The sequence below is a fragment of the Solea solea genome, chromosome 1, assembly GCF_958295425.1.
Source record: "Solea solea chromosome 1, fSolSol10.1, whole genome shotgun sequence".
In the NCBI taxonomy this organism is placed as follows: Eukaryota; Metazoa; Chordata; class Actinopteri; order Pleuronectiformes; family Soleidae; genus Solea; species Solea solea.
In genome coordinates this window covers 14,699,300-14,727,288 of record NC_081134.1, presented here as the reverse complement: position 1 = coordinate 14,727,288, position 27,989 = coordinate 14,699,300, and the positions used below count along the sequence as shown (strand labels likewise).

General features: G+C 40.5%; 3 protein-coding genes across 4 annotated transcripts in view; 1 reads left to right on the top strand and 2 right to left on the bottom strand.

Moving 5' to 3' along the window:
* Nucleotides 1–228: 228 nt before the first annotated feature.
* mcm4 (minichromosome maintenance complex component 4) lies at nucleotides 229–14,012 on the bottom strand. 2 transcript variants are annotated; one of them, XM_058631720.1, is made up of 17 exons: nucleotides 13,792–14,012; nucleotides 8,369–8,446; nucleotides 8,070–8,228; nucleotides 7,794–7,957; nucleotides 7,541–7,642; nucleotides 7,350–7,445; nucleotides 6,482–6,577; nucleotides 5,460–5,598; nucleotides 5,076–5,296; nucleotides 4,812–4,932; nucleotides 4,047–4,306; nucleotides 2,983–3,348; nucleotides 2,740–2,867; nucleotides 2,344–2,551; nucleotides 2,033–2,261; nucleotides 1,197–1,330; nucleotides 229–802 (listed from the first exon to the last, which is right to left on the bottom strand). In XM_058631720.1, exons 2-17 carry the CDS (start codon nucleotides 8,430–8,432, stop codon nucleotides 707–709), a joined length of 2,583 nt encoding a protein of 860 aa, XP_058487703.1. In that variant the 5' UTR covers nucleotides 8,433–8,446; nucleotides 13,792–14,012; the 3' UTR covers nucleotides 229–706. The 2 variants fall into 2 exon arrangements, with proteins under 2 accessions (XP_058487703.1, XP_058487615.1); XM_058631632.1 differs by lacking the exon at nucleotides 13,792–14,012 and adding an exon at nucleotides 9,912–9,996.
* A 376-nt stretch (nucleotides 14,013–14,388) lies between these two features.
* Nucleotides 14,389–15,860, top strand: cebpd (CCAAT enhancer binding protein delta). Its single transcript, XM_058631845.1, has one exon. It carries the CDS (start codon nucleotides 14,611–14,613, stop codon nucleotides 15,514–15,516), a length of 906 nt encoding a protein of 301 aa, XP_058487828.1. The 5' UTR covers nucleotides 14,389–14,610; the 3' UTR covers nucleotides 15,517–15,860.
* Nucleotides 15,861–15,932: 72 nt separating this feature from the next.
* The window catches only part of spidr (scaffold protein involved in DNA repair), a 34,037-nt gene continuing 21,980 nt past the window's right edge, over nucleotides 15,933–27,989 (bottom strand). The window contains exons 12-20 of the mRNA XM_058631510.1: nucleotides 24,749–24,836; nucleotides 23,686–23,826; nucleotides 23,518–23,577; nucleotides 22,771–22,969; nucleotides 19,661–19,846; nucleotides 18,410–18,503; nucleotides 18,211–18,322; nucleotides 17,311–17,367; nucleotides 15,933–16,452 (exon numbers count right to left, since the gene is read on the bottom strand). Of these exons, the coding sequence (XP_058487493.1) occupies nucleotides 16,333–16,452; nucleotides 17,311–17,367; nucleotides 18,211–18,322; nucleotides 18,410–18,503; nucleotides 19,661–19,846; nucleotides 22,771–22,969; nucleotides 23,518–23,577; nucleotides 23,686–23,826; nucleotides 24,749–24,836 (1,057 nt within the window). The 3' untranslated portion in view covers nucleotides 15,933–16,332. The remainder of the gene's footprint in view (nucleotides 16,453–17,310; nucleotides 17,368–18,210; nucleotides 18,323–18,409; nucleotides 18,504–19,660; nucleotides 19,847–22,770; nucleotides 22,970–23,517; nucleotides 23,578–23,685; nucleotides 23,827–24,748; nucleotides 24,837–27,989) is intronic.

Sequence of the window (27,989 nt, the reverse complement as noted above, 5' to 3'; positions counted from 1 at the left end):
CATCCTCATCACCAAAATCTGTGTTTAAAAAGCAGTCCGTTATTGAAATGAGAAGACAGACAAAGCCAAAACCCATGACCTGCTTGAAGAACCTGGTGCAGATCATATGATGTGCCATCCTGCAGATTATTTAGATTTCAACAAGTTACGACATGAAATGATACAGGGAACCCGATTTCAAGTCAACTACACATAAAAAAAACAAAAAAAAAAAGAAACTTAACAAGCTTGAGTGAGCAACATTTTATTTTCCCTCTATAAACAAATGGCCAATACAAGCTATAAGGACAGTTCTAATCTGGTCATAGAAATATGGTACAAAAACAAGGGCTTTCTTTAACACATCACAGAAAACAAACAATTTAGATGACAAGAGCTTTTTACCTCCACAGAGAACAAAACAACACATCAAGAGCATTAATTTGAAAACAACAACAGACATACAATCACTGTTAAATATCACCTCAGTTGACAGCAAGGCAAGTTTCTATTTTTTTCCATCTTTTTTTTCCCCAATCAAACCAACAGTCAAGTTTGAATGAGTCATCTGGTGGTAACTGAATCATCCAGGATGTTTAAATGTCTTACAAACCCAGAAAACATTTGGTGGTTCAATAATACAATTTTTCTTTTTACAGCAAAGAAAAAAAAAAAGTTCAGGACAGTATTTAAAATTAAGGACTGTACATAATTGCAGGGTGTGGCTTTAGGCAAGGAGACGAACAGTCTTTCCAGTAACTGTCAAGTAATCCTCGTCAGCTAAGGCTCGGAGAGCCTCATCAAACAGCTCCTTAGTGATTGCCTGAAAGCAACGTGACAGAAGAAGTCGTTAGAGGAAGTGGTGACGACGATGGAAACATGCAATGCTAAAAAAAAACATCTGCTGAAAAGTTCAAGTACTTTCACAGCCTTTTTTTGTTAGATTAAATTAAATTGTACCGCAGTTGTGGTAAATTAATTTTCCACTAATACAAAAAACATCCAAATATATTCTATTTTCTACACATGGAATAAATAGATTTAATACATTTTTAGTGTATGTGAACTTCTGTTAACTAGCCGTTATGTCATGATTTAGTCATGTATTTTACATTAATGTCATAGAAAAAAAAATTTAACAACTCAAAGCTTTTGTTTGGCAAAAATTGTCATAATTTCTCTTGATCAGTACAACGGAATGCTACATAAATACTCACAGTTTCAGACTGTCCTCTGAGATCATCGAGGAGCTGCTGGTACTTCATAGCAGGCGTCTTTCCCTTGGCCTGGATCAGTTTCTTCAAGGCTTGGGCAACGTCCTCTTTACGCTTGCGGGCAGTAGCGCTCATACCTGTGAACAGAAATCAACACACTGACATGATCCAGCGAGAGCTGACAACACGAGTTGAATACTCTATAGAATAATCAATCGACAAATCAAGTTATCATTCAAGTGATTTTGTAAACACAACTAGCAGCCATTTAATGTTTTTTAACTTCTCCAGTGTCAGACTTGTTTTCCTACAACCATACACTAAATTAAGTTAATAGTAATAAAGAAAATCCTGTTCTGTAGCCAGGAGATTTGCAATTTGACTGGCTCTATGACAGCTTTTCACCCAGAAATTCAAGCACCACCCACAACCAGGCTCCTATTGGACAATGCAGCTGTCAATCACACTGATATCCTTTGTGCCATGTGCTGTACATCCATCTTCATCTAAAAGGGAACATAATTTACATCCTGTGCAGACCTAAAACTATCGATCGAGACCATTTACTGAAATTAGAAATCAAGTGAGAAGTAGGCTAATCTTCCCACAGGCCCATTCAAACTGGGTTTTCAAAGAGTGTAATCGCCCCCTGGTGGCTTATTGCTACTTCTGTCCTGCTTCGTGGGCTTTACTTCTCAATTAATACAAATGGTTAATACAAATGGTGAGACTTAATTACAACAAGCAATAAAAGCTACTAATATTTTTTAAGCACACAAGGTTTGGAGAACAACAAAATATTTTCCCCAAAAGTAGGCCCTTTTGCCTGATATACATACCTGTTGTGAGAATTGAGATGTCAACAAATCCTGTCCTGGGGTCTGTTGCAGACTGTTTGAGGGCCTCGCGGTGGAGCCGCTTGGCCTCCTCGACATCGATGGTCTCCACCTTCTCAGAGAAGCGCACTTTGGCGTGGGCCTCTGCCAGACGGATCAGGGACTCCAGCTGTCTGGGGTAGGCGGACACCATGCCTCTACCACTGCCTATCTTCCTCATGTCCACATACGCCTGCGGACCAACAAGTATGAGGTCAGCAATGTTTGACATAATGTTTATCAAGTGTGGAAAAGGAGGAGGAGAACTAACAAACCTCAATGAGGGCCTGGCTGGCTTCCTCACTCAATCTTGGATTAATGTATGTTCGCGCATATGCAATGTAGTCCCTCAGCACTGCCATGTCAAGGAACTCCTCCTCCATCTGCTCCTCACTCTGGTAGTACAGGGACACCAGGTGGTGGGCCAGCCTGCGGTCGTAAGCCTCATCTTGGGGATCCAGCATCAGGAAGATTAGATCGAATCTAGTAGAGCACAAAGACATAAGGGTTAAAGGTCATGGAAATTGGGATAGCAGGTCGACATGAGGATGTCCAAGTAAGACTTTAGATCAATTAGATCATTCTGTAGATGCTACATGGTGATAGTGATGTCTCTCTTGACGACAAATTAACCTGTTAAACTAGTGATTGTCCCGAGTGACCGTACTCACCTGGACAGCAGTGTGTGAGGCAGCTGGATGTTCTCAATGGTCGTCTTCTTCGGGTTCCACTGAGACTCGACGGGGTTGGCGGCGGCCAACACTGCAGTGCGTGCGTTCAGCTGACAAATAATTCCGGCCTACAGACAGAAAAATGTAACAGATTGAGATTCAGCGTTCACATGTTGAGGTTTTCTCCACACCTTCTCCACACCTCCACAAAAAAAAAAAAAAAAAAAAGGTGTCAAAACGTACCTTAGCGATGGAGAGGGTCTGCTGCTCCATAACCTCGTGCAGCACCGAGCGCGTGCTGTCGCTCATCTTGTCAAACTCGTCGATGCAGCAGATGCCGTTGTCGCTCAGCACCAGAGCTCCAGTCTGCAGGACCAGCTGCCTGGTCTCCGGGTCCTTCATCACATAGGCGGTGAGACCCACGGCGCTGGAGCCCTTCCCCGACGTGTACTGGCCGCGGGGCACCAGGTTGAACACGTACTGCAGCAGCTGGGACTTGCTGGTGCCAGGGTCTCCACAGAGCAAGATGTTCACATCAGCACGGAAGTGGCCGCGGCCAGTCTGACTGAAGTCCTTGCGGGTGCCGCCGAACAACTGCAGCAAGATCCCCTGGGAGGAAGACAGAGAAAGAATTATGAGAGATGCTGATGAAATGCCAACACTGAAGATATTGAGTGTTATTCTATGTCATTTGAGATTCTTTGCATTGCATGAAAATGCAGTGTTATCATAAAGAGCAGATGTTTGAGGAATTCTTGGGTTTTTGAAAAGCTGTATTTTAAATCACCCTTTTTTGATCATTCTCACCTAAATGAGGTGACATTTCTACTTGTCACACAGGGACAACGGCAGCTAGAACGAACGTCAGTGAGACAATCACAATAATTCGGAGTCATTTCTACTGTTTCATGTTAGTGGCGTTATCACCAGAGGGCAAAGTATTGTACAGCTGCAATAGAAACACCTTCCAGCAAACCACACTAAAATGAAATGACATTCACATTGAACTGAAAGCTGCATGCATTTCCTTTATAAAAAAGAGGTCACAGTGTGTGTGTGTGTGTGTGTTGTTGTCTTTGAATGAGATTTCTACACTTTATTTGGACTTGCTGTGGCAGACAACACAGATTTACATAATAACCTCATGACATCACATTAAACTGGCCCAAGAAATGTGCATGTACAGTACCAGGGACCTGAAACTAACAAACCCTAATGAATGGAGCAGTTCCTCTTACTAACCTTCTGTATATACCCTACATCTAATGTACCAACACACAGTTTGGCTCTTGTCCATTCTCACACACCTTCTTGATGTCCTCGTGTTCGTAGATGCTCGGTGCGAGGGCCGAGGAGAGGCGCTCGTAGACGTCCGGCTTGGCCGCCAGCTCCTTCAGGGTCTGCACTCTGTCTTCAGTGAAGAGCTTCTGCTCGGTCTCCTCGTCCAGGCCGTGGAGACGCTTCTCGTCCGTCTTGCGGAAGTGGATGGCGTCTATGTGCGTCTTGTACACGGACTTGACGTTGCTCTGGCGCGGGTTGACGCGCATGGGGACGGCTCTGTAGATACCTGCATTCCATTTAGAGAAAATGTTTTATTTCTACAGTACTTTTAAAAACAACCTCACTTGACTTGTTGTTCAAACAGTACAAACCATTAAATCAGAACAAACATATATGTTTAAATACTTAAAATAAGCTATGCATTCACAATAAACCCACATAGATTTTTCTTTCTAAATAATGGAAAAGCGTGACGAAAGTGAATGGCACCAACACGTTACAGCCATTGTTCCACAACCACACTGGAGGAGGAAATATTAGAGGGAGGATGGAGGTAGTTAAAAAGAAAATAATACAACTTTTTATTTTACAGCATCTTTCAATATATAAAGAAAACACAATTATCCCCTAATTTGTAAGAAGCCTTTTCTGTCATTAAGTGTCAAATATTTAATTTGGGGGAAACTGGAAACTTGATTGGACAAGATAAAAGCAAAAACATTAGGTTCTGGAAAATTGTGAGGGTAAAGTGATGAGTTGCCATCATAGCACAGATATTTAGAAGAGCTTACCGGTGATGTTTATTCTGTCTCCTGGCTGCACTTTGTCAACCAGGTCATTATGACCATAAACAATAGTTGTGTGAGGTGTCTGACCAGCCGGCATGTCTTCTGGAGACTCCTGAATTTTGATCTGTTGCACAAGAGGATCCACAAATGAGCTGATGTCATGACTTCAATGGCAAAATGTGACCAATTACCATTTGACATATTCTGACATTAGGTGTCAGCTACAGTAAGCAATCTGCCCCATTACCAACGCCGCCAAACTCTCACCATCTGCTTGTCTGAAAAGAGGGAGCGATTGTGAATGAGCGCCAGGCTGTGGGTGGTGTTGCAGTGGCGACACACAGCCGGCTCAGCGATGCGCCCACGATCCACCTCCACACGTGTGCTATAGGCGCACACCTGGCACTGGAAGAACGCCTCCTGCATCTCCGGGATGAGCTGAGAAGTGCGGATCACCATGCCACTGATAGTGATCAGCTGATCAATGTCTGTGGAGATGACACGAGACATCGAAGTGTTAGCCTGAAGCCGATACCTCACATTTTATCAAAAGGAAGAATGTGTCAATAACATGTGAATCATGGCCCTAATACGTGTGATTTGACTTTGCAGGCATCTGGTCACATGGAGAAGGTGAATGTATCCACACACCTTCTGGGTTCAAGCTCCTCATGTTCCTGGTTTTTAGGGCGTTGTAGGGGCGGACTTGGATCTGGAATTCCAGGATTGAGTCTGGGAAACGTTCAAAGAAAAGCTCGTTGACTGCCATGTCGAAGGTCGGGATGACTTCCTGCGAAGGAAACGGAGGAGTCGATAATCAGCAACAGTGTGTCACAGAAGTCACTGAAGAACGAGTTTAATTTGAACTTTTACAAAATTGCCAAATGATGCTTTGAACTACGGGTGGGAATCTTTAGGTGCCTCACGATTCGATTAGAAAACGATTATCGATGCACTTTCAATCAGTCCTTCGAAAGTCTCCATCTCCCTCAGAACACTCACCCAGTTGTAATTTTTGTAATGAGAAACAAGAGTTTAACTCATTTCCATTATCATCTATTAAACAACATGAATCACAATTCACATATTTAAGACCAAATATAAACTGAATCGTGTTGTTAAGCGCAGTTATAGTTACGTACGATACTGTGGCAACAGATGTCCAAGCACCACATGTAATTTCTAGCCTGTGTAGGCAAGTGTAGGGATCGCCGTGTCAGTGAAATAGCGCCGCTTTATCTCGGCTCCCTGCTTCTTTGTTATGTGCTCCCCGTAAGGTGTCCACGTTTTCATACCGTCTGTTTTACATTATTTAACATTTAAATAAATTTGGACATTTGCGAATGGATCTAAGAATTGATGCTTTTCCCCCACCCCTACTTCAAACTGATGCGTGCATCATGCTGTAGATAAGGTTTACTGCAACATTTCACGCGTGTATGAGGACAAAGGAACATTATTTTAAGCTCCATCAATTCAGTGGCTGTTTACGAAACTTAAGCACTTACATTTCTGTTCCTGTGAACTTCACGACAGTGAAAAAAGTCGATTACTCTCACCGTGGACGTGCCAGAGACACAGTATATGCTACACACGTGCTACAGGAACACTGGATCTAAAATGCATGAATTCCCATGACGCAACAACACTTTCAATCACCGTATGTGACTTACCTGTGGGTAACTGATGAGCTGCCTGTAAAGTTCTGCATCGAAAGCCTGCACATGCAGGCAGCTCACATTCAGCACTGGATCACCAACAACACTGATCTGTGAGACACAAAACAACAGGCAACATTGATTGTTAAAATGGAGCTAAATATTAAAATACCGTTTTCCCCTCTCCACTACTATTTCCTGTCAGCTCTGTCTAATAAAAGGCAGGTAGGTAAAATAAATAAACGATCTGAATCCAGATATAAACCAGTGTTTTGACTGGAATCGTCTTATTTGGTATTTGGGAAAACATAGCTTTATTCTTTGAGTTATAGCCTTTCATCCACATGCAAAGTGAGTGATACTGTAAATGCATATTTTGGAAAAAACACAACATCAGGGTAAAGATTTAGACAGGTTTTCTGGTTTGTATCTCTGCGTCTCCTGTGTCTCCTCTGTTTGACACCACTGTGGAACATTATCACATTTTGTTTACATGAGGCGAGTTGTGTCATGGCATCACACGCTTCATCAACTTTATTTACCCGCGTGATGTTGAGGAATAGCTCAAGTTCACCGTCTGTCCAAACAAGCGATTCTCCTTTCCTGCGGTGCGCTATTGTTGTTTGCCGGCCAGAACAAACAGAGACATGTTTTGTGTCTTGTGATTGGCCCACAAGGCAACGCAATTATGGTTATATCACCACCACTTGGCATGCTTGCATTTGACAGCACTAAACATGGGGTTTGGTGTTTTCATTTGGACAAAGATGTTATTGAGAACTTGGCGTGTGTAAAACCGGAGAAAGAAAATCTCTGTTTTCAATAAAAACCCATCTACCCATGGGCCAGGTCACAGGTCACACAGAACACTTGTGTCAGCTACCTCTTCCAGCTTCTGCATGTACAGCGGCTCATTCAAATCCAGACCAGCGTTCTCGTCTTCAGTGGAGGATGGGTCGATGAACCTCTGCAGGAACCTCTGCAAGCAAAACAAAACAAAACATAACATGAGGTCTGGTGGACTAAGACTAGGGAATGTTTTGTAAAAGCTTCAATCTGCAATTACGTTCTTACCTGAAACTTCTCCTTGCAGGTGCCGACATTGACATCAGTTCCCCAGATCACCAGCCTCTGGCCTGCGTTTGCTTCACTGGCAGCTGCTCCCTCGGCACTCGGCTGAAAAACAAACATGAACAGTTTCTGTGGTTTGTTTCTTTGACTTGCTATTTCTTTATAGTGACATCGGTTTCGTTCTGGTTTATTTATCCTAGCTTGTGCGAAAATAATGAGACTAAACATTGTTATAAACAGAGATTACTTCACTGACCGGCTCAGACTGAAGATCGACTTGTGGAGCCTTCCGCACTGATCCCAGATCAGGCCGCTGTCTTGCTGGGGTGCCGCGCACTCCACTGCGAGGAGTCCCTTCCACTCTGGAGCTGGGAGTTCCATACATCAGAGGGGAGCTCATGTCCACTTCATTGGGTGGGACTGTTTGAAAAGAGTGTTAAAGTAGATGATTGAAATGCACCTACACCTGTGCTGGATTAAGATAAAACAAGTAGAAATAAGTTAAAGTGGGCACATTTGCAGTCTTTAGTACCTGATGGTCTTGGGCTAGAGAACAGAGAAGTGTCCTGTGGTGCTGAAGGACTGAGGACGTCTGTGGCAGGAGACGTGGGCATCTGCATTAGGTCTCCGGTAGAGGAGTCCTGACCTCTGCGCTTTTGAGAGGGAGGCGAGATGGGACCCTCGCTGCTGGCTGAGGTTAGACAACGCATCACAAGTTAATCCAAGTATTAGAGAAAGACAGCTCTTACAATATTACAGTCGTCTTAGGTGTATAACACTTGAAAATCAAAAGGAAACTGAGCAAAATTCATAAAAACACAATGAGCTTACGTGTGGAGGGGTTAGTGTTTCTGCCGCGCTTGCGGCCACCGGGAGTCGACATTGGAGAAGACATTGTTGCCAAAATACCTAAAACAGCAAAGGGATTCAAATCAACTGCTGTCAAAAGGGAAGGCTGTTGAGGGTTAAAGTAAAACTGCCCTTTGATTATTATTATTAGTAGTAGTAGTATGGTTATAATTATTATGCTATGATTAAAGTTGCTTGAGTATAATTGGACATCATTTGCTGCACATCTTTGAGTCTGGTTGTGCCAGAGATGTGTTGTTTCACTCCAGTGATGCCAAGGGCTTGCTCACTGTGTGAGTTGGTGGGTTTCTCTCCTCTCTCTATAATACTGTAACATCTCTACCTTACTATGTAAAGTGCCTTGAGATAATGTACGCATTGATTTGCCTAAGATTTGTTTTGCTTTTAAACATGCTCTACAAATATATTGTTTTTCATTATAATATCATTATGATGGTTTGTGATACAAAGACAAGGTTCAGTTCAATTTCGACTTTCTAACAGATTCACTGCATTAGCCGCTCAATATTAACATGTACGAGTTACTTAATGCTTATTGTTTTACTCTCGCCTTCAACCTGCTCCTTTTTATTCCACCTTGTGTTGTTCTATTTTCATCTTTTGTTTTACTTCAAAGTTTAAACGTGGTTTTAACCACTTGACTTTAGACGTTTCCTTTTCATTCCACCCTGTGTTGTGTTTTACTGTTGTATTTGCTTTTTAAATATTTATTTTCCTTTTATTGTGAGGCACTCCTTGCATGAAAGATGCCGTACAAATAAAGTTTATTATTGCATCTGCATACACTAACAGAAGCAACTTAATTGCAACCAATACAGTTTGTTTCATGGTATGTTTCCTGACAGTTTAACTGTTCCTGCTTCTGAGTTTGTTTCCTTTACATGGTTAGTGGCTCATATGGCCTGTAGATGAAAAGGGCAGAGGGATATTTACTACTTTGCTGCATAAGATGATATGAATGTTAATAATAATTATTCCCAGAGTCTATGGATGTTGATAAATATGCAAAACAAACTTTCAATTTAGTTTTCCTTCTTCAGAGCTTTTTATTGTAAGTAGTTTCATTAGTCTGTACCTGTAGTTTATAGTTGTAGATACTTTAATTCATTACATGCTGGTTGTCTTCCATAAGTCAACACTCAAATATGTATAACAATATCAAAAGGTGTAATCGTGCTTAAGTATATTCACACAATTATGTTTATCCTGGCTTTTACTTAACTCAGTTTACTTCTAGGCAATCGATCGACAGCGCATTTGTTTCTTTTGTCAAAAACCGCCGGTCAGTTAACAATAACTTTTCCACCATTTGACATGTGGCTGCAGGAGGAAACAACAGACTCACACTTCCCTGCACTGGTTTAACACCAACAGCTGAGCAGAACACCAAAACAACACGCCGAGGCACAAGCGAGTAAACGTGTTCTTCAACCTACGCGTACATTCAACCATATATGCCGCAGTTTAATGAGAATTAAAGTCCCTAACGTCAGTCTGCTCTTACCTCTTCTTGTGTACGCGTCCGAAAGCTACAGATCTGGCGCGAAACTGCGAGTGACGTTATTTTCGCGGGGAACGTTGGACCAATGGGAGTCCAGAATGTCGCCTCTATTTCCCGGCGACTCGTTCACTGCAGTGGGGGAGATTCATGTTGCATTTGTAACAATGCGACTTTAATTTAACATAAAGACGTCTTTCAATAAACGTAATTACTTTAAAACAATAGAAAAAGCAATATAAGTTTCTCTGTATGATAATTTAAATAAATATGTATTTGCTTTCCGCCGTCTCAGATTCAATTTTACCCTCAGCTGATTTGGTTTGGCCCAACTGTGTTTTCCCCATCACTCCTGTCTTTATTGACAACAGTAACAGTTGACAAAACAAAAACGTAGGAAACCTCATGTGATATAAACCAGTCAAACGGCATATTTAGATAGAGAATGATCGTTAATATTGAATTGCAACATCTTTATTTATTTCTTAGGTGTTTTTATATGATTAGCAAATTATTATAAATAAATCAGCAAATCCTCAGTATATCTAATGTTTATATTATTATTATTATTATTTATATACATACATTTCATTCCTTATTGTTTGGAATAATTACGATATTATTACGTTTTAGGGTTTTTTAAATATTGTGTTGTGTGCCTTTACTGTGGAAACAATCAAAACAGTACATTCATATACATCTAATATCACAAAATACAACTGTGGTAATTACATCTTTGAAATGAATAGTTATTCCCATCGGAAAGTGGAACTTTAATAATAACAATAATAGTTATTATTATGAAATTGAATAAGAGGACTACATTGTCATTGACAAATGTGTTATGATTTCAGCCAGCAGGTATGATAATTGGCCACTAGGTGACGCAGTTTCCCTTCAAGACGTGGCTGTGAAGAGGAAAAGTACAGCTCGCATTCCAAGAGGAAAATGTCAAGTATTTCCGAGAAGTGTGTCAGTACATGTCAGTACATCATGTGTCTTATAGGGTGGGATTTTTCTAATGGACAATATTTTGGGAAACAATCACTAGCACCAAAAATGTTATGCCTGTGGGGAGATTTTAACCACTTTCACTATGATGTCTGACCATATATGTATTTGTTTCTATAAAGATTCAGTGCATAAAGTACCTTAAATGGATACTTGAAAGCACAAGTATCTTTGAAGTCACTTAATAAAATAATACTATGTAAGCGAAAGTCTAAAAGTTTATGACATTTATTGTACTTAAGTATCAAAGGTAATTTTCTCATAAAATATACTTTAGTTTTAGTTTTAGTAGTCTATATGTTGAAGAATGGTAATGGGTGATTTTATTTGGTAGTAATGAGTAACAAAGATAGTTAAAGGAAATGTAGTGGAGTAAAAGTTGCCACAGATATAAATAGCAAAATAAAGTGCAGGCATGTGAATATTGTACTTAAGTACAGTAACAAAGTATTTGTACTTTGTTACTCTGTAAAGAACAAATAAACGTCTATCCATCCATCTCTAATGTATAATCTTGTTTAAAACTTACAGAGTAAATGAGTAACGTATTAACCACACTGGTTCTCCACTCCTTGTCACTTGTATATTCAGCTCCTACCTGCATGTGGCGTCTTAAAATCTGTTTGCCTCCCGGCACTTATATTTGTACAGCGTGTGATCTCTGTTGAGCTGTATATTGTCGTGTCTCTGTGTCAATTTGTTCTGCGTTGGATGGGAAGAATTGTGGCAAGTCCTGAAGTGATGCTAATAAGAGAAAACATTGTGCTTCTTTTCTTACTTGACTGCGTTTATTTGACGTTGTTGCTTTACGGGTACAAAATGAGTGATTATATAATATGATGGTTTGTGGTAGATTAAACAAACAGGCTTGGCATGGACTGGTGACCTGTCCATGGTGTGACCCAACCTTTTGCCCTGTGTCAGCTGGGATTGGCTCCCTCACGTGGAGAGTAATTTGATTGCAACACTAAAATACAGCGTATTACTGATCAATATTACATTTTTTATCATTAGATACAGACTTAACTGTAATATACAGATGCTATACGTTACTTTACCCTCTTTGTTTATAGTTTTACTTAAAGTATATATACAGTGGAGGACTTGTATTGTATTTGAGTATGCAACTGTTGCTTATCAAACAAGCTGTAAAAGTGACTCTTAATTTATCTTGTCATGGCCAACTTGTATTTCTACAAACACCAAATTGTGTCTCTGTTGTCACATCCTCGGGAAATTCAGCAGGATAATTGCACCTTTAAATATTGACTGTATAAGCTTCACGGTATTTGAAAACGTTTGGGTGGAAAGTTCTACTTTATCAAAGTACTTTATCACTACATTCCAGGTGGAGACATTTTATTTTTCAACCACGACGTTGATTTGAGCTAATTAGCGACATACAAGTTTGTAAACTATGATTTATTACAATATGTATTTTTGATTATCCTGACAGAATGACAATAGGGAAATGAGAGAGGAGCAGTTAGTGTGGAGGACTTTATGTGTAGAACCTGGGACAGAAGACTGAAATCTTTAGTGTATATTTGATGTTTATATGACAATTTGAGACAATGGCCAAAGACTCCCACCCCTTTTGTGTAAGACTCCAGACAAAAGAAAATGTGTTTGTGGCCATTTTTGGCTCTTCGTCACTCATTGTGAAAACTCTTCTTTTGTGTGTGTTTTTTTAGGGTCATTCTGCATCTTTGTGGAAATGTTGGGTCTCTTTGTGGTCATTACGTGCCTCAGCTGAGGAGGGATAGCTAAGGTGCGCAAAGGAGGCAATAACGCAAGATGTCAACTGCTGTAAAACACACAAAAACAGTTTGTGTGACTCATTTTGCATTTATAGAAATGTCCTCTTAATGGTCATTCTGCATCTTTGTGGTCGTTTCACATCTTCATAGAAATTATGGATCTCTTTGCAAACATTTCATACATACAGTATATGTATATATATATATATATATACATATACATAAACATATACACATATATATACATACATATACATATACATATATATATCATGTTTCAGTCACATTTTGCTGGTGGGACCTCTGGCACTTTCCTTAATGTGTCCATGTGTTTTGTGTAACTAATAAAATCCTGGTCCAGGTCTGTCCTCTGGCCTTCACTGTGGAAGTGGGTGAAAGGAGGCTGTTGGCAAAGCTAAGACGCATCCTGGACAAGACCTCTCACCCCAACACAAGAATGTGGGAGCTTTCAGAAGCTCACACAGCTCATTCAGCAGCAAACTGAAGCACCCACAGTTACAGGAGGGCTTCCTTCCCACTAGGGATGGGTATCACTATCGGTCAGTATCCGTTTATTTTAGCCCAGTTGTTTGGGCTGTTTATTTATCCTTTTTGGGAGAATAATATTTGTTACACAGTTGGAGAATTATGTCTCTCAAACGACTCAGCACAAAGGTGTTGTTAACAGCTTCATATTTCATAAATGGTCTAAAATACTCAAGTTTGGGATATTGGTATCGGGCACAACAGAGTGGTATCGTCCCATCCCCACTTCCCACTGGTCAGACTCGTTCACACCAGCTCAGTATAGAACCCTGCCACACCACTCAATTCTATAATTGTACTGTTTATCACATCCTTGCCTTCGTTCATCTCATATATTTGTATAAATTAATGAGACACATCCTCATGCACACTGCAAACTGAAAGCTATACACTGTATATCATGTAAATACCTTAATAATATCTTCTTTTCATATTCTCATGTCTATATCGCTTTACTTGACCTCTGACCTTTCGCTGCTGTAACCAGTGAATTTGCCATCTGTGCAGTAGGCAAAACACGGTTCTCTTTGCTGTCCACACAAATACCAAACTAAAAAACGTTCACTAACCTACTCATTCAAACTCTTCATGGTTGACTGTGGGCGTGAGAGTGAATCATTTGTTTGTCTCTACGTTTCCCTGTGATGGACTGGCGACCTCTCCTGGGTGTACCCCGCCTTTCGCCCTATGTCAGCTGTGGAGGATAAAACAGAAGAAGATGAGTGAGTGAGTGATTGAAACTCCCTCCAGAACCTTAAATAATAAAAAAAAAGATCAGCATAGGCCACAGAAAAGACATAATGGGACATTTCTTCAAAGGCCATCTTTTATTTTCTTTTGTATTTTGTGCTTTTACATTTTAACTGAGACGTTTCATGATGCAGAAGCATTTATATCGCACGTCTCGTCCACTGTTTGACCATGACGTTTATAGACTGACAAATATTCAAGTCAATTCCAGAAGAGAGTACAGCATGTAAACAGCTCTGAACCATTCATACTGTGATAGTAAAGAATGGGTGGCAGGAGCAACACGCCCCTTCTCTCCTCAAATGGGAAGTTAAGGGAAACCACGTGACCTCCGTTTGGACTTGACTGGCTCCTGAGAGGGCGGCACTTGTGACGTCAGCAGGGGGAAACGATACAAAACACTGTGCGAAACTTCACTCACTTCAGATGAGTGACAACAAGTGTGAAAGTGGGAGTAACTGACAGCAGCCTGACAGGCAACGAGACACGAGCGCGAATCTAAATCAGACTTTAGACTTCACAGAGCAGCAGCTGCAGAGTCACTGTGCTACACAGACAACTGTCACACCTGAAAAAAAGGGGGGAAAAAACACGTTTATCTCCTTCTCTCCCACCACGTGGACAAGTCACCAGAGTTCATGTGTGACATATACAACCTGGACACCCACTGCGCGTCTCCACAATGCAACATGAGTTGGGCGATGGAGCCTGCTAACTTCTACGAGTGCACCAAGCTGAGCAGCGGTCCGCAGCACGGCGGGCTCTGCAAGCCGGGCAGCAGGAACGTCGGAGGGGCTGAGGAGAGCCAGACCATGGTGGAGCTGAACACCGCCCCGGCCATGTACGACGACGAGACCGCCATCGACTTCAGTCAGTACATCGAGTCGATGACAGCCGTGCCCAACCTGGAGCTGTGCAACGACGAGCTCTTCCTCGACCTGTTCAACAGCGTGAAGCAGGAGAAGACGGATTACTACAGCATGCAGAGCTCGTCCGTGCTGCCCGGCAACATGCAGCAGCTGACAGCCGCGTACGCAGCGGACAGGAGAGCTGACAGCGAGCTGGACAAGGGCGCCTTCTGCGCGCCCATCAAGCAGGAGCCCGACTGGAGCGACAGTGACATGTCCTCGTCCTTGCCTTCCCAGATCGAGACCTGCGCGCAGACGTCTGTCAGCCTCCCCATGGGACAACCCACTCCCCCGACAACCCCGGAGCCTGGCTCCCAGGTCAGCTCGGCCAAATCCTCCCCGCGGAAGATGAGCAGCGGCGGCAGGGAGAAAGGCAAGAAGTCGCTGGACAGGTATAGCATGGAGTACCGACAGAGGCGAGAGAGGAATAACATTGCAGTGAGGAAAAGCAGGGACAAAGCCAAGAGGCGCAACGTGGAGATGCAGCAGAAGCTGATGGAACTGAGCTCCGACAACGACAAGCTCCACAAAACCATCGAGCAGCTCACCAGAGAACTCACCGGCCTTAGAGATTTCTTTAAGCAGATGCCCAACTCCTCATTCGCGGCTCTGTCCTCGAGTGTGGCGATCCGGTGACAAACATATGAACTAACTTCTGTGAACTAATTGCGCTTTTTTTTAGGAGACATACCTCAACTTTACCATCTGTACCAGATGTATTTTAAGCTTTCCATAATGGCACTGGAAAATATATGATGTTGCTGCCATATTTTTTGTGGGATTTTCTCTGTATTAAATTATTTTACCACTGCATTTATATGATACAATGATGATATACGTGATATGGTACTTTTTATATAATTCCAAACTTTGTATAAGAGCCAGAGCATGATCTTTTATATAGTTTGTATGAAACCCGTGAAAAAAAACATTTTATTGTTAATGGAATCTGCAATAAAATCATTGAAAAGAAGCAGAAATGTCCTGGTCTGAGTAGTCTTTGCATGTGTAGCCTCACAACATGTCTGAAAGCACAACAGGAAATGGAAGTGTTAAGTCAGCAAAAAAACATGTTTATTGACAGTGTCTTAAATACAGAGGTAGATGATTTGGTCTAAAAAGGGGTTTTAAAGACACTTGAAAGACAGAACTCAAAAGTTGTCCTGAAAGTCAGATCCAAGTTAATGAACCACGTGGGCAGCTTTGACAGACTGCATGCCACTGGTCTACCCTTGGGCTGTCAACTCCTGGTGCACAGGATCACATATCATTAACACAAACAAGACCTTGTCTCCTTGCATGCAGCCTGTTGACTTCAGCAACAGCCTGAAGCTGTCAAAGAGGCCTTCAGAAGGGGGCGGTGCACTAAACTGGCTCAGACCACGGCCTAGTGTGCATGCAGATCCTTGGAGCCTGAGGATTGATATCATTAGCTACTTGCCCTGACAGCCATTAGAGGCAGATCTCTTCCAGGCCGATCCAGGGGGCAGGTTTCTTGGTGATGACACGGACGTAAACTGCAAGGGGGCCCACCTCTTTTCCCAGGACATTCTCCACATTGTAGCCTGGGAACTGAGACACACAGTCCATCAAAAAGAAGAAAAGAAAAACTCGTAGCTGGTACATAAAACGTACAGTTTCACAAAATGTATTTACTATTTTTGCCTTTTTACTATTTAGTCTCAAAATGTTTTTGACTGCAGCTGCACAAGGAAATAAACTTGATTATGACGTCACATATCAGGGAACTACACCAAAAAGGATGTGAAACTCACTCTGATTTGTCAGTTGGGGGCTGCAACAGAAACGTGCCGGTGAAAGATGGCGGCCTGCGTAAGGCAAGACCCTTGCCTTAAGTTCTGATACTTTTTCCTAACAATTTTTATTTTAAAAGGACACTCTACACTCATACGAACAAACAAACAAACAAACGTATGGCTATTATAATTAATATCTGCCAGTCATTGAATTCTTCATATTGGTCCACATTAACACCACTGAAGTGCCTCTCTAGGAAACACAAAAATAACAACAATATCCACTGATGCCGTCACAAATTATTACTTTCTTCGTTGAGGAATCTTGACATTATTGTCTTGTCTATAACACACTAAAAGTAAGAAAAAAAAAGTCCATACTACGATCACATGATTAAAAGTTAGTCAAACCAAAACCAAACAAAATACAACTCATTCTTTACACTTGCAGGCAAACTGACTAAAATAAGTTAGCGTGAAGAGACTATGTCTATATTTTGAGAGCACATTCTTTCATCTACATCAATAACCAGTATGACTCAGGGATTTTTTTTTTCAGCTTTATCTCTGTGACATGAGCAGATGACTGTGCTTTCAGGACATATTGACAGATGATCAATGCACCATGCAGTCCAGCCAAGCCTTATGTAACAGTTTGTAAAAGCAAACCTACCTCATTACCCTCCAGTGCTGCAGCGTTAAGAATCGACATGATCGTCTTTTTCTGCAGCTGTTGAGTGGATCAGAGAGTGTGGAGTCGTTAATGTCTTTTTAATCATAGCCCCGATGTTGTAAATGAGGAATAAAACCAAACTAAACTGCTGACTAACACATTGAAAGAAGGACATGAGAACACTGATAATTCTATCTGTCATTTTATCATGATAGAGTCATAGCGGGGTTTTCTAACATAAAGACACTATTGTGCACTGGGATGTCTTATCAATGCTATTTTAATGTGCAGAATATTCATGCAGAATCTTATCTTTACAAGTCAATAAAAATCTGAGGAGTCACTGAAGGACAGCACTTGAGAGAGGATTCACTGTTGTGTTCAAGGACACGCCTGCAGGTTTCAACAAGGTCTGAACTGAGCCTCAGTCACTGCATCACCCTCATAACCTGCATTTGACTTTTCCCTCCATCTGTCTTAATGCAACGGCTAAACACGTTCAAAAATACTTATTGATGAGGGTGAGGTGAGAAAACGAATATGACTCCCGCATACGTACTGCAGATAGGAATCCTGACAGCAGGAGAGGTTGGCGGTGCACTCAGATTAGCATAAACACAAGAAACAGCTGACCCAGCTTAGTCCTTTAACAAAATCCTCTAAATCTCAGTGATTAACACATTACATTTCCTTTGTTAATCCGTACAAAAAAGATGAAAACGTGAAGAGTCATAAACAAGGGTTTGTTTCAGGTTAGAGCTGTTGCCCTTTGTTTCCAATCCTGAAACTAACTATTTTCTTTCCGTTGCTTTGTACTCAACAGAGGTACGTGTGCGTTTTCAATCATTTCATCTCTAATCATACTCATATTCATACTTAAAAACATCATAAACATCTCACCTTAACCTTTAAAGTGCAATTGCTTAACGACGAACTGAGAAATACTTCCAGTTGAACCTTTGTGTCCGGCTTGTCCACGACTAACTTACATGTGACACAGTAGAAGTTCTGACTGTGGGAAGAAAATGACAAAATGATGACTTACTGACTTACTGTAGTGATTAATATTATGCTATTCTGATTTACTGTGAAGACTTACTGCCCTTCCGCTGACATCTCCAAGTTGTCGCTTCCACAGACATTGCAGGCAGGCCAGGAATAAGCCGTGTCCTCGTCTACGCCAACTATCACCCCTGCAGGCGGAACCAAAAACAGCTAAAATCAACATCAACATTCAATATCACCATTAAAAAAAAACACCATCCATATAAACTGTACATTCTCACTTGACTTTCATTTACTCTTTAGCAACAACCTGCTTATGGTTTAAATTACTTTTATTTATGCTTCTTACTGTTTTGAACTGGTAAGTAAAAACATTCATGCCCAACTAGAAGAAACACTGATAAATGATCTAACCATAGGTTCAAAAGTGTGTGTGTGTGTGACAGGGTGTAGGAGATAAATACATCCAGCACATTTTTTTATCTGAGATTGCAGTGATAAATGCAGCCGAGGTATTACTCCCTGCATCTGCATCATTTCACTTCGACACCCAGAGCTCCTTTGTAACACACAAATTATGAGACCTTTTAAGAAGACACTGAATTTAACACGTTCTTCTCGCACCTTCTGCTCTGAGGATTTTTCCACTGCTGATTTCCAGAAGATTCTTTTTGCACACGCGTACAGGAGATAATATGTTTGTTTTATTTTTTTCCAGCCACCTGACCAAACATTAACAGCCAGAGGGGCCAGAACCAAGAGGGTTCACAGTTTGATCTTTGCCCTCAACTGCAGCACAAACCGACAGATGCAGATTAGTCTCTGATTTAAGCCACTTAGTTCTGCACCATTTTGACAAGGTTTCAAAGAATTTAAAAGGGGGAAAAAAATACTCCTGCAAATGAATTCAAAGCTGGAAAAAGAGCTTTATTTAATCACTATTTGAAGTACATTGCAAGAAGTCTAGTTTCTTTCACATAATTTTCACGTCAATCAAACAAAGGGAAATACTTCCAATATTTGTTCATATTCCCATCACATTACACGAAAGTGAAATTTATAGGACACATAGGCATGTTCATTTCACGAAAAATGATATAGCAATTGAAGTGAATGCAGTGATATTTCATGTGTTTTCATTTCCTTGGGATCCAAACAATGCAATCCTGAGAACAGTGAATAAGAAACAGAAGAAAGTTGTTGGTTTTTTTTCAAACCACATCAAGACCTCTTGCTGAGCTGTAAAGTTATATATGAAAAAAAAAAAAGCTCTTTTCTTTCCCTGTGAAAAAAACAACACGCTGCATATTCTGCAGGATATCACAAGGGAGAAGGAGAAACTGACCTGAGAGAGTACAGAGGGAGTTGGGCGTGGTTTCTAGACTCAGGGGATCCAGTCTCACAGGTTGGGGCAAGGTCTTTGCCCGAGGCTCGGTCAACAACTGAGAAAGTATCTCCGGCCTAGTTGTGGACTGAAGGCTACCTTCAGAGCAAACCTCAATGACCGAATGCTCCGCACACAGGAGGACACCTAGATGTTAGAGATGAAAATACAGGTGTATGAACACTCAGCAGTCATGTTCTAATTCTAATTTTATGGACAAGGTTCTAAAGCATGAACTGCAGTGTAAACTCACAGCTTTTTCAGACACGGCCTACTGATTTGTTTTCTGAATAACAGCATTTCAATGCATTTTGGGCTGTAGGGTCCACAATTAATCGGTGCAGGTTTTGCAAAACACCATCTAGGATAAAGATCTTTAGAAACAAACATTTTGGCTCATAGCAACATTGGTGTCAACCTCTTTAATGGCCATCACAGAAAAGGTAATTTCACTGCCCATGGCTTTGGCAAGCTCTTGGTCTTAAGTTTTTTTTTGGTGTTGCTTGTTTTGCACTTTGAATTAAATAATTTCTAAAACAAGTACATTTCTATCCCATATATGTTAAAAAAACAAAACAAAGAAAAAAACACACACAACAGTTAAACTAGTCATCATATTCATATTGTGTGGCTGATATATGTGCTGTATACGATCACTAGTTTCAATGTTGTTAGGTATGAAGTTGATAAATGCACAGAAAAACATTTAGTGGTACTATTTGTATATAAATTATTATCAGTTAATCATTTTATCCAATGAGATATTAGTGCAAACTTTTTGTCAGAACTAACTATGGCCAGAAACATGTTTGTGAGGTCAGACTGACCTTGATTTTGACCGTTAAAATCTCATGGGTACGGGAGCATCAGTGCGTCATTAACACAAGAGGAAACTCAAGATAAAGACAACCGTCCGTCTCAAATCCAGTGGATTTGTGGTGATAAATGTGGCAGGAGAAAAGAAAAAAAACAAAACAAAACAAAAAAAACGTTTCCTTACACAAATGTGTATTCCCTTTTCTTTTGGAGTTTTCCCAGGACTTTTTGCTGAAATATTGGATAATTTACCTCTTTGGGCCTCGACTTCTTTAAATGAAAACATGTGAGAAGTTTAGGGGAGAAAATGTCTCTGTAGAGATATCTGAGACATGACAAAGGGCCCCATTCAGCCCCACTATTTGTGAGGAACCACAAATTTGCTGTGAACCACTGGTTTAATCTTCATTGTATAAACTTATTGTAATTATGGTAACTTAACAGTTTGCCTACAAACTTGAATTACCACTTGACCAGTGGTACTTTTCAATTTAAGTTTCAGATGCCAGTGACAACTTTCCCACTGTCCCTGTTTTTATTCTGAGGTTTACTGCACCACTTAACTTACAAACACCATACTCTACATACACACACACACACACAATAATGACTTTTGGCCTACTTTAAACACATTATCGTTATTCTTAACGACTATTTTAATTTAATATCCTATTTTTGAGGGGCCTCCTTTTTATTGTTTGCTATGTGTTGGTTGATAAAACACTCCTCACATTGTTTCTTTGCAATAACTGCTCAAATTATCCAATATTTTACAAAAGTCCTAAGGTTAGAGAAGAATAACACATTTCTGTTGCACAGCTGCATTTTATTTTCTTTCTTACCTCATTAATCATCTCATGACCCCCCTCAGATTTATCTGGTGAACATTTGGAGGGGTCTTACCCCAAGGGTGTGGACAACTGGACTAAGGCCCAGTCCTAAATACCCCCCCTTGGTCTTACCCCTAGTAGGGATTGAAATGTTTATATTACTCCTTTTGAAAGGAATCATGGGATTTTTTTTTCTTCATCTGAAAACACATTGGAGGGCTAGATGACCACTATTCCTCAGACTCCAAAAGAAACAAGATACCCACGATGTAGCAGTGTGAAAACCAGAGGAGAAGGGTAAAGTGGGAGCATTTGGATTTTATAGTTCTCGGTGTAGGTCCACCTTTAACAGCTTTTACTTAGGTAATGTTTAAAATGTCGATGTAAGTACTTATTATACAAAGCATAGCAATGGACTAAAAGGTACGATGTTCCCCTTTAAAATGTAGTGGAGTAAAAACATAATGTAGCATATTACTGCGTTCCACAATTACTATGAAGTAAATATACAATGGTGACACATGCACACAGTCTACTCCTGTAGAATAGAAAACTTAAAAGGTCCAGTGTGTAAGAATTCATATACCAAGAAAGCATGTCAGCCTTTGTTTGCATAGTGACAGTGGCTGAAAAATGCTGTTTTTTTCTGTTTAGGCTGCTGCAGAAACATGGCAGCCTGCATGAAGAAAGGCCCTTGCCAAGAGTATGTATAACACACAAAATTATTACTTTTTTTTTACTTTTAAGTAAATACACACTCTTCAAACACAATTGTGGTTAGTAGGTCACTTTCTCCAAAAATTGAATTTATAATGACCCATAATTCGTTCAAATATATTCAAACCCCCGTCCCACCAAACCAAACCACCGCAAGCACACGTCTGGACCTCTCCCCCAAAACTCCACAACGCTTTCTTTACTTTATGAACGAGTATTAATGACATACTGCAGTTAGTCAGAAGAGTGGGAAGAAATAAACTTGCCACTCCATACTAAAATTAAATAATGTTACATCCAGTCGCCTCAAACAGCTTCCTTTCTGATATTAATTGACAGAAACAAAAGTGTTGAGTGTGGCTCTCTTTTATATTTACATTATAACCCGCAGATGTGTGTCCAGCACTGTGAGCGCTGTGTGTTTGTACACAGGTACGTATGAGACATGTTGGTGCTGTCATTTGATAGGTGGGAAAGATACACGTGTCCTGCATATATCACGCTTGAACACGTATTAAGAGATTAAACATGAATTTTTAATCCCACGTTCGAAAATATATATTCGAATTTTAAAACAAAAAGTGATGGCCCCAGTGGTTAGTTTATTTGTTTTTTGCCAGTAAAACTTAAAATGTTACACGCTGGACCTTCAATAAAAGGTAGTAGTTAAACGGCATATCACAATAAGCCATGTTATATTTTATCTACCATGTTCCTTGATGGCATCTCTGAATGACACGCAACATGCAGCGGGGGAGTGCAGTGCTTCGAGGATAGAGGAAGTGAGCACACAGGAAGTGCTCACACACAGGGTGACTGTTCGCCTGCACGGTCTGTCAGGCTGCTCCTCCTGAAGACTTGGGTCTGTCAGCACCAACCAAACCTCACCCTGGCCTACATCACAGCTCTGATGTAGGAAACAAAAAGGCAGACAAAGAGATAAAAAAAAAGAAAAAACAGACAGAGGAATACTTAGAAAGTCAGAATGACCTAGAAAGTGAACTTTAATGGAAACAGGACATAACAAAGCTGCAATTAGATGCACAGAGATTTCTGAAAACAGCTCTGATGAGTTGAGCCACTCTGCAACAAGCTGCACACAACGCTGATTTACTACAACAGCTCAGCTCTGAAAAGAATATCTATGTTTCAGCATCGTAAACATATCACAAAGTCCACCAATTTGTTCTGAGCCACTATCTCAGCCTGGTCAAAGTTTAAAGGTTGAACCAATCAATGACGAGGAACACAGGGGCCTGACACAGATTGTCTTACACAGAGTGATATGAAAGCCGCTCAATGTCAGAGCTGAAATCTTATCGGTTTGTTGATTCAAATGATCTGTAAAGCAGCTCCTGAAGACACTATTTATTCTGAATGTTTGGTTAAAGTCAAATTAAATCAGTGTTTTTCTGATATAAGACAAAGCCAACAAGAAAAAAAAAAATACAGTACCTGCACTTTCTTGTATATCACAGTAGCGACAAAATTGCAGCGACCAGGTTTCACCTCACTCTGAAAAAGAAAAACGACTGTTTGAGAGCCAACTACTGAAGACAAGTTGTCTTAATCTTGCACCAAAGTTTTCAAATGTGTACACGTGTGTTGTGAGAAAATGTTCACCTGCACTATGTCTCGTAAGGTTTGTCTTGCGGGGGCAACGTACAGCGTGGACACACTCTGTCCCTCAGTGGGTTCCACAGAGCTTTCCTGACCTGACAGCAGGTAGCAGAAACTCGGAGCTGGACCTGCAGCTCTGATCTCCTGCAAACGGTGAACACCCTTTTTTTTTTAAATGCTTTGCATTTTAAACGGAAGATATCAGATCTTCAGATGTAACACGTTTCTATGGTACAGCTAAAGGAAGCATGCAAACATGTTGTGTTGGTTGTATTTGCAGCATGTTTTGACACTGGATATGTGTTGAGTGTGTCTCTTTGACACTCATGATGTTTGAGTGCGGACAACAAGCATGCAATTAAATAAAGCAAAGGCAGATTGAAGCAATGTAAAATGGGCTCTGCGCACATCTCGATTTATTTATATAAGTCTTGTGTTTTGCACCCTGTTGAACCTTGTCTCCAAGTAAACAATGGCCAATCACACCTTTGTGGGTGGGGCTAAAAAATAAGCTGTGGATGAGACTGTGAGTAGTTGTACAAGTTGATATACAGACATAGCAAAAGTGTCTAATTATCCAAGAAAAAGAGTTGTCAGCAGGATAAACACAGTGCAACAATAGGACTTACATGAGGAATTAAACATTACTGAGGGCAAAACATTGTAGAGTTGTCAATTGTGTTCACCTAAATTTAATCCAAACACAAGTACTTCCAGCTGTTAAACTGTAAAATTAGCTTTTCTTCTTTTCTTCAGCAAACTTGAAAATACATTATTATGTTAAGGTTTAGAGGTCAAACCAAACGAATGGATTTGGGCTGCAACTATGACTTTTTTCCTTGTTTAAAACTTTGTTCTGTAAAATGTCAAGAAAATAGTATTACGTGTACATCCCTTAGTTTTGTCTGATTCAAAACCTTACAGCATTGATTTTCTTTACATTTTCCACAGCAAATGATATTCAATGAGAAAATTTGTCAAATGATAGAAATAAAGTCATATTCCCACACCAAACTAAGGCCTCACTTGAGGAAGATATATGATTTCTTATGTACTCAGAACTTACAGTGGATGTGCTTGGAGTATTTCCATGATCTCTGAGGGGAAGCACTGGAGGCCAGAGACTGTCAATCAAGCTGAAAAGTCTTGTGCGCCTAAGAGTCAGAAACAAAGTAGAATGATCACCCAGCAGCTGTACACCTCTCATTGTACACATTTTTACCACAGAATCAGAGCTTGTTATTTTACGTTCAGGAAGCCAAACACAAATTTGTGCAAAACGTGAAAGGATTTCCTGCAAGTGTTACTGAGATAGTACATTCACAATACAACCAAAAAAAAAGAGAGATTTTCGACCAATACTTTGTTCTCAAGTCCAACTGACTGCCTGTGCCAAATTTGAAGAACACTTAAACAATAGCACATCCCTGGCTCTCTTGGAACTGGAGTGAAAACATAATTAATGTTATTGGTAAAATCTGTGTTTGTCCTATTCCATGTGAAACAAAAAAATTAGCTGCTGTGAAAAAGGTTGATTACACCAGATGTATTCAAGACATGCTTGAGCATTACATAAACATGTTGTATGAGTTAAACTCACAACTTTCAATTATTTCAATCCAAATGCCAATGATCACAGAATTTGACAGACATCCACACAACAAAAGCTGGTGGTGCCCTAGGATTTTGCACAGTACTATGTAGTATGTACATAGTGGACATGTGAATGGACAACCTGAAAAAACAATGCCTACAGCCTTCTACAACCAGCGGGCAATGAGGAAGGAAACGGAGTGAAAGGGGGGAGGGGAACAAGGAGAAACTGTTGAATCAGGGACAACAGACAACAGAAAGTTTCAAAACCAGTTTCACTTCCACTGAAACATGAATCTGTTAGGATAGTGCTTGTTCTAACATCACCTAGAATTTACTGGGAGCATGCTTGGGCTGGCAGAGGCATATACATGCAATAACAGTTTTCACACAAGCCAAGTTTTACGATACTGAAGGCTGGGAAAATGGGTTCACACCCCATGTAAATCACGTTACCATTATGGTGCAAAATGACCACGGTTTGGAAAACTAACCACATGCGTCATTTGTTACATTTAATCTACATAATGACAGAATTGTTATGTCTAATGATGTTCTATTTACATTAGACTGATTCTCGTAAAAGGGATTAAAAAAGAAAACAAAGTAGCAGCTCTGTCAGAGCATGTCAATCTTCTGATTCATTGTCTCTGTACTAAGTCGTGCATGGAGCTGAGGGTGGCTGGTCACTGTTAGTTATTCATCCATGTAGGCGCTGTCATATCAGCTTGTGGTTAACAACCTGTTAGTCAGCTTGTAATCACAGGGCTTTTTGTGTGGAACTGGTTCTGCAGCCCATTCAAGTACAGTGACGCCCGCTCCAGGAAGAGTAACAGCAAACTGACAGGACTCATTCTACACACTTTGATAGTGAGCTGACATAGCAAACAAATGCGTTTGCTTCAGTGTTTCACAGTACAATTCAGGGTTTCAACGGGTTAAATAAACACTCACTGGCCATTTTATTAGGTACAAAGGACACCCAATAAAGTGGCAGGAGTGGCACACGCAGTGGTCTCTGCCGCTGTAGCTTATCTGCTTCAAGGTTTGACGAATTGTGCCTTCAGAGATAGTCTTTCTGCATACCTTTAGTATAAGAAGTGGTTCTATAAGATACTCTTGTAAATGTCCATTTTTGCCCTTTTTGAAGCAGTCTGGCCAGTTTTCTCTGACCTTTGGCATCGACAAGGCATTTCCAGAGTTCCATGGGCACACATCCAAAATCTGTCATTGTAGTAACAATGAGAGGGAGGAGCTCACACAGGTGACTGAGTGCCTTCTGATGATTTGATTAGAGATGAGATTTGGCAAGTTGTTTGGAACAAGTCACATTTTTATTTATTTATTCATTTAGCTACGACAAAGCCCTATTGAGATCAGGAAGTTCTTTATAAAGCGGAGGTATAAAACATCCGGCCCGCGGGCCACATGCGGCCCCCCTATCATTTTCATGCAGCCTGCCACTTAATATCAAGTTATGACTCATTTCTGTAAATGTTTTATTTTTTTTATTACTGGATTCATTTTGCATCATAAATACATTAATAGTGTTAACTATTTATCGTTCCAGATCAAAACAAACACTTTTATAATGAAATAATGTGGAGTATCATCATAAAAAATGATGTCGATGCTGGGCACTACTGACCAAACTACACACTCAGTGGCCCCCAGCTCATTTGAGTCTGAGACCCCCATTTTAAAAGGGAGAGCTGGCAAAATGACAGGCAACTCTAGGAGTAGTGAGAATGTTTTTGACACATTACCTTGACAGGCAGCTGAGGAAACTGATCTTTTTGACTGAACCAAGTGTCATTGATATTGACCTGGTCATGAACCTGTGTACCCTTTTTGTTGACTATAATTATTTATTTTTTTATTATTTTTTATAAGTCCTAAAAATGGGATAAAATTAATAATTAACAGTCACAACCATCATAGATTTGGACATCTTTCCACTTCACATCACAGGCATTTGTAGGTATTGTTAACAACACTGGGCTAATTATTGTGATCAAATAACACCATTGGACGATGCATTTGTGGATTGGCCATCCTAATAAGAGGGTTTGGAACTGTTATTACGATATGCTTAGAAGTCTGGTTGCTTCTAAGAACTTGGACGTAAAGTATGAATGACTGATTTGTCACCACCAGCCACACGTGTTTTTCCAATTGAGCGAATGAGACAGCCCATGTGTGAGCCCTGAAGATAGCCCATCCGTCAGTCTGACCACAGAGAACTTCCAGAGACATTATAGGCTGTGGTAGCATTGAAAATACCAAGGATGTAAACATACCCCCAGCCTAGCTCTAAATGTTCCAGTGTCACTGCTTCTAATCTGGGATCCTGACTATGGAAACTCACATGGGACCTAGAGCGTGCACCTAGGGATCAATTTACATGTAAACACAGTGGTACTGCTGGCAAGACAGCATAATAGATTCACACAGCAGCATAAATGTGGACGTTCATGTTTACAAAAAGGACACTTAAGGTTAAAAGTGAGGATTTGTTGAGCCATCTAATGCTTCAGTCCTACTAAAATCCAGACTTTTAAAATGCAATACAAATACAATACAAAATTTAATTTCTCTAAATCAGACCAGATAATGTGATGGAAGTAAAATTACTATTGCATGTATCACCTATTACACAGATATCACCACCTATCATAGAGGAGGTCAACACAAAGCTTCAATAAATTAATCCC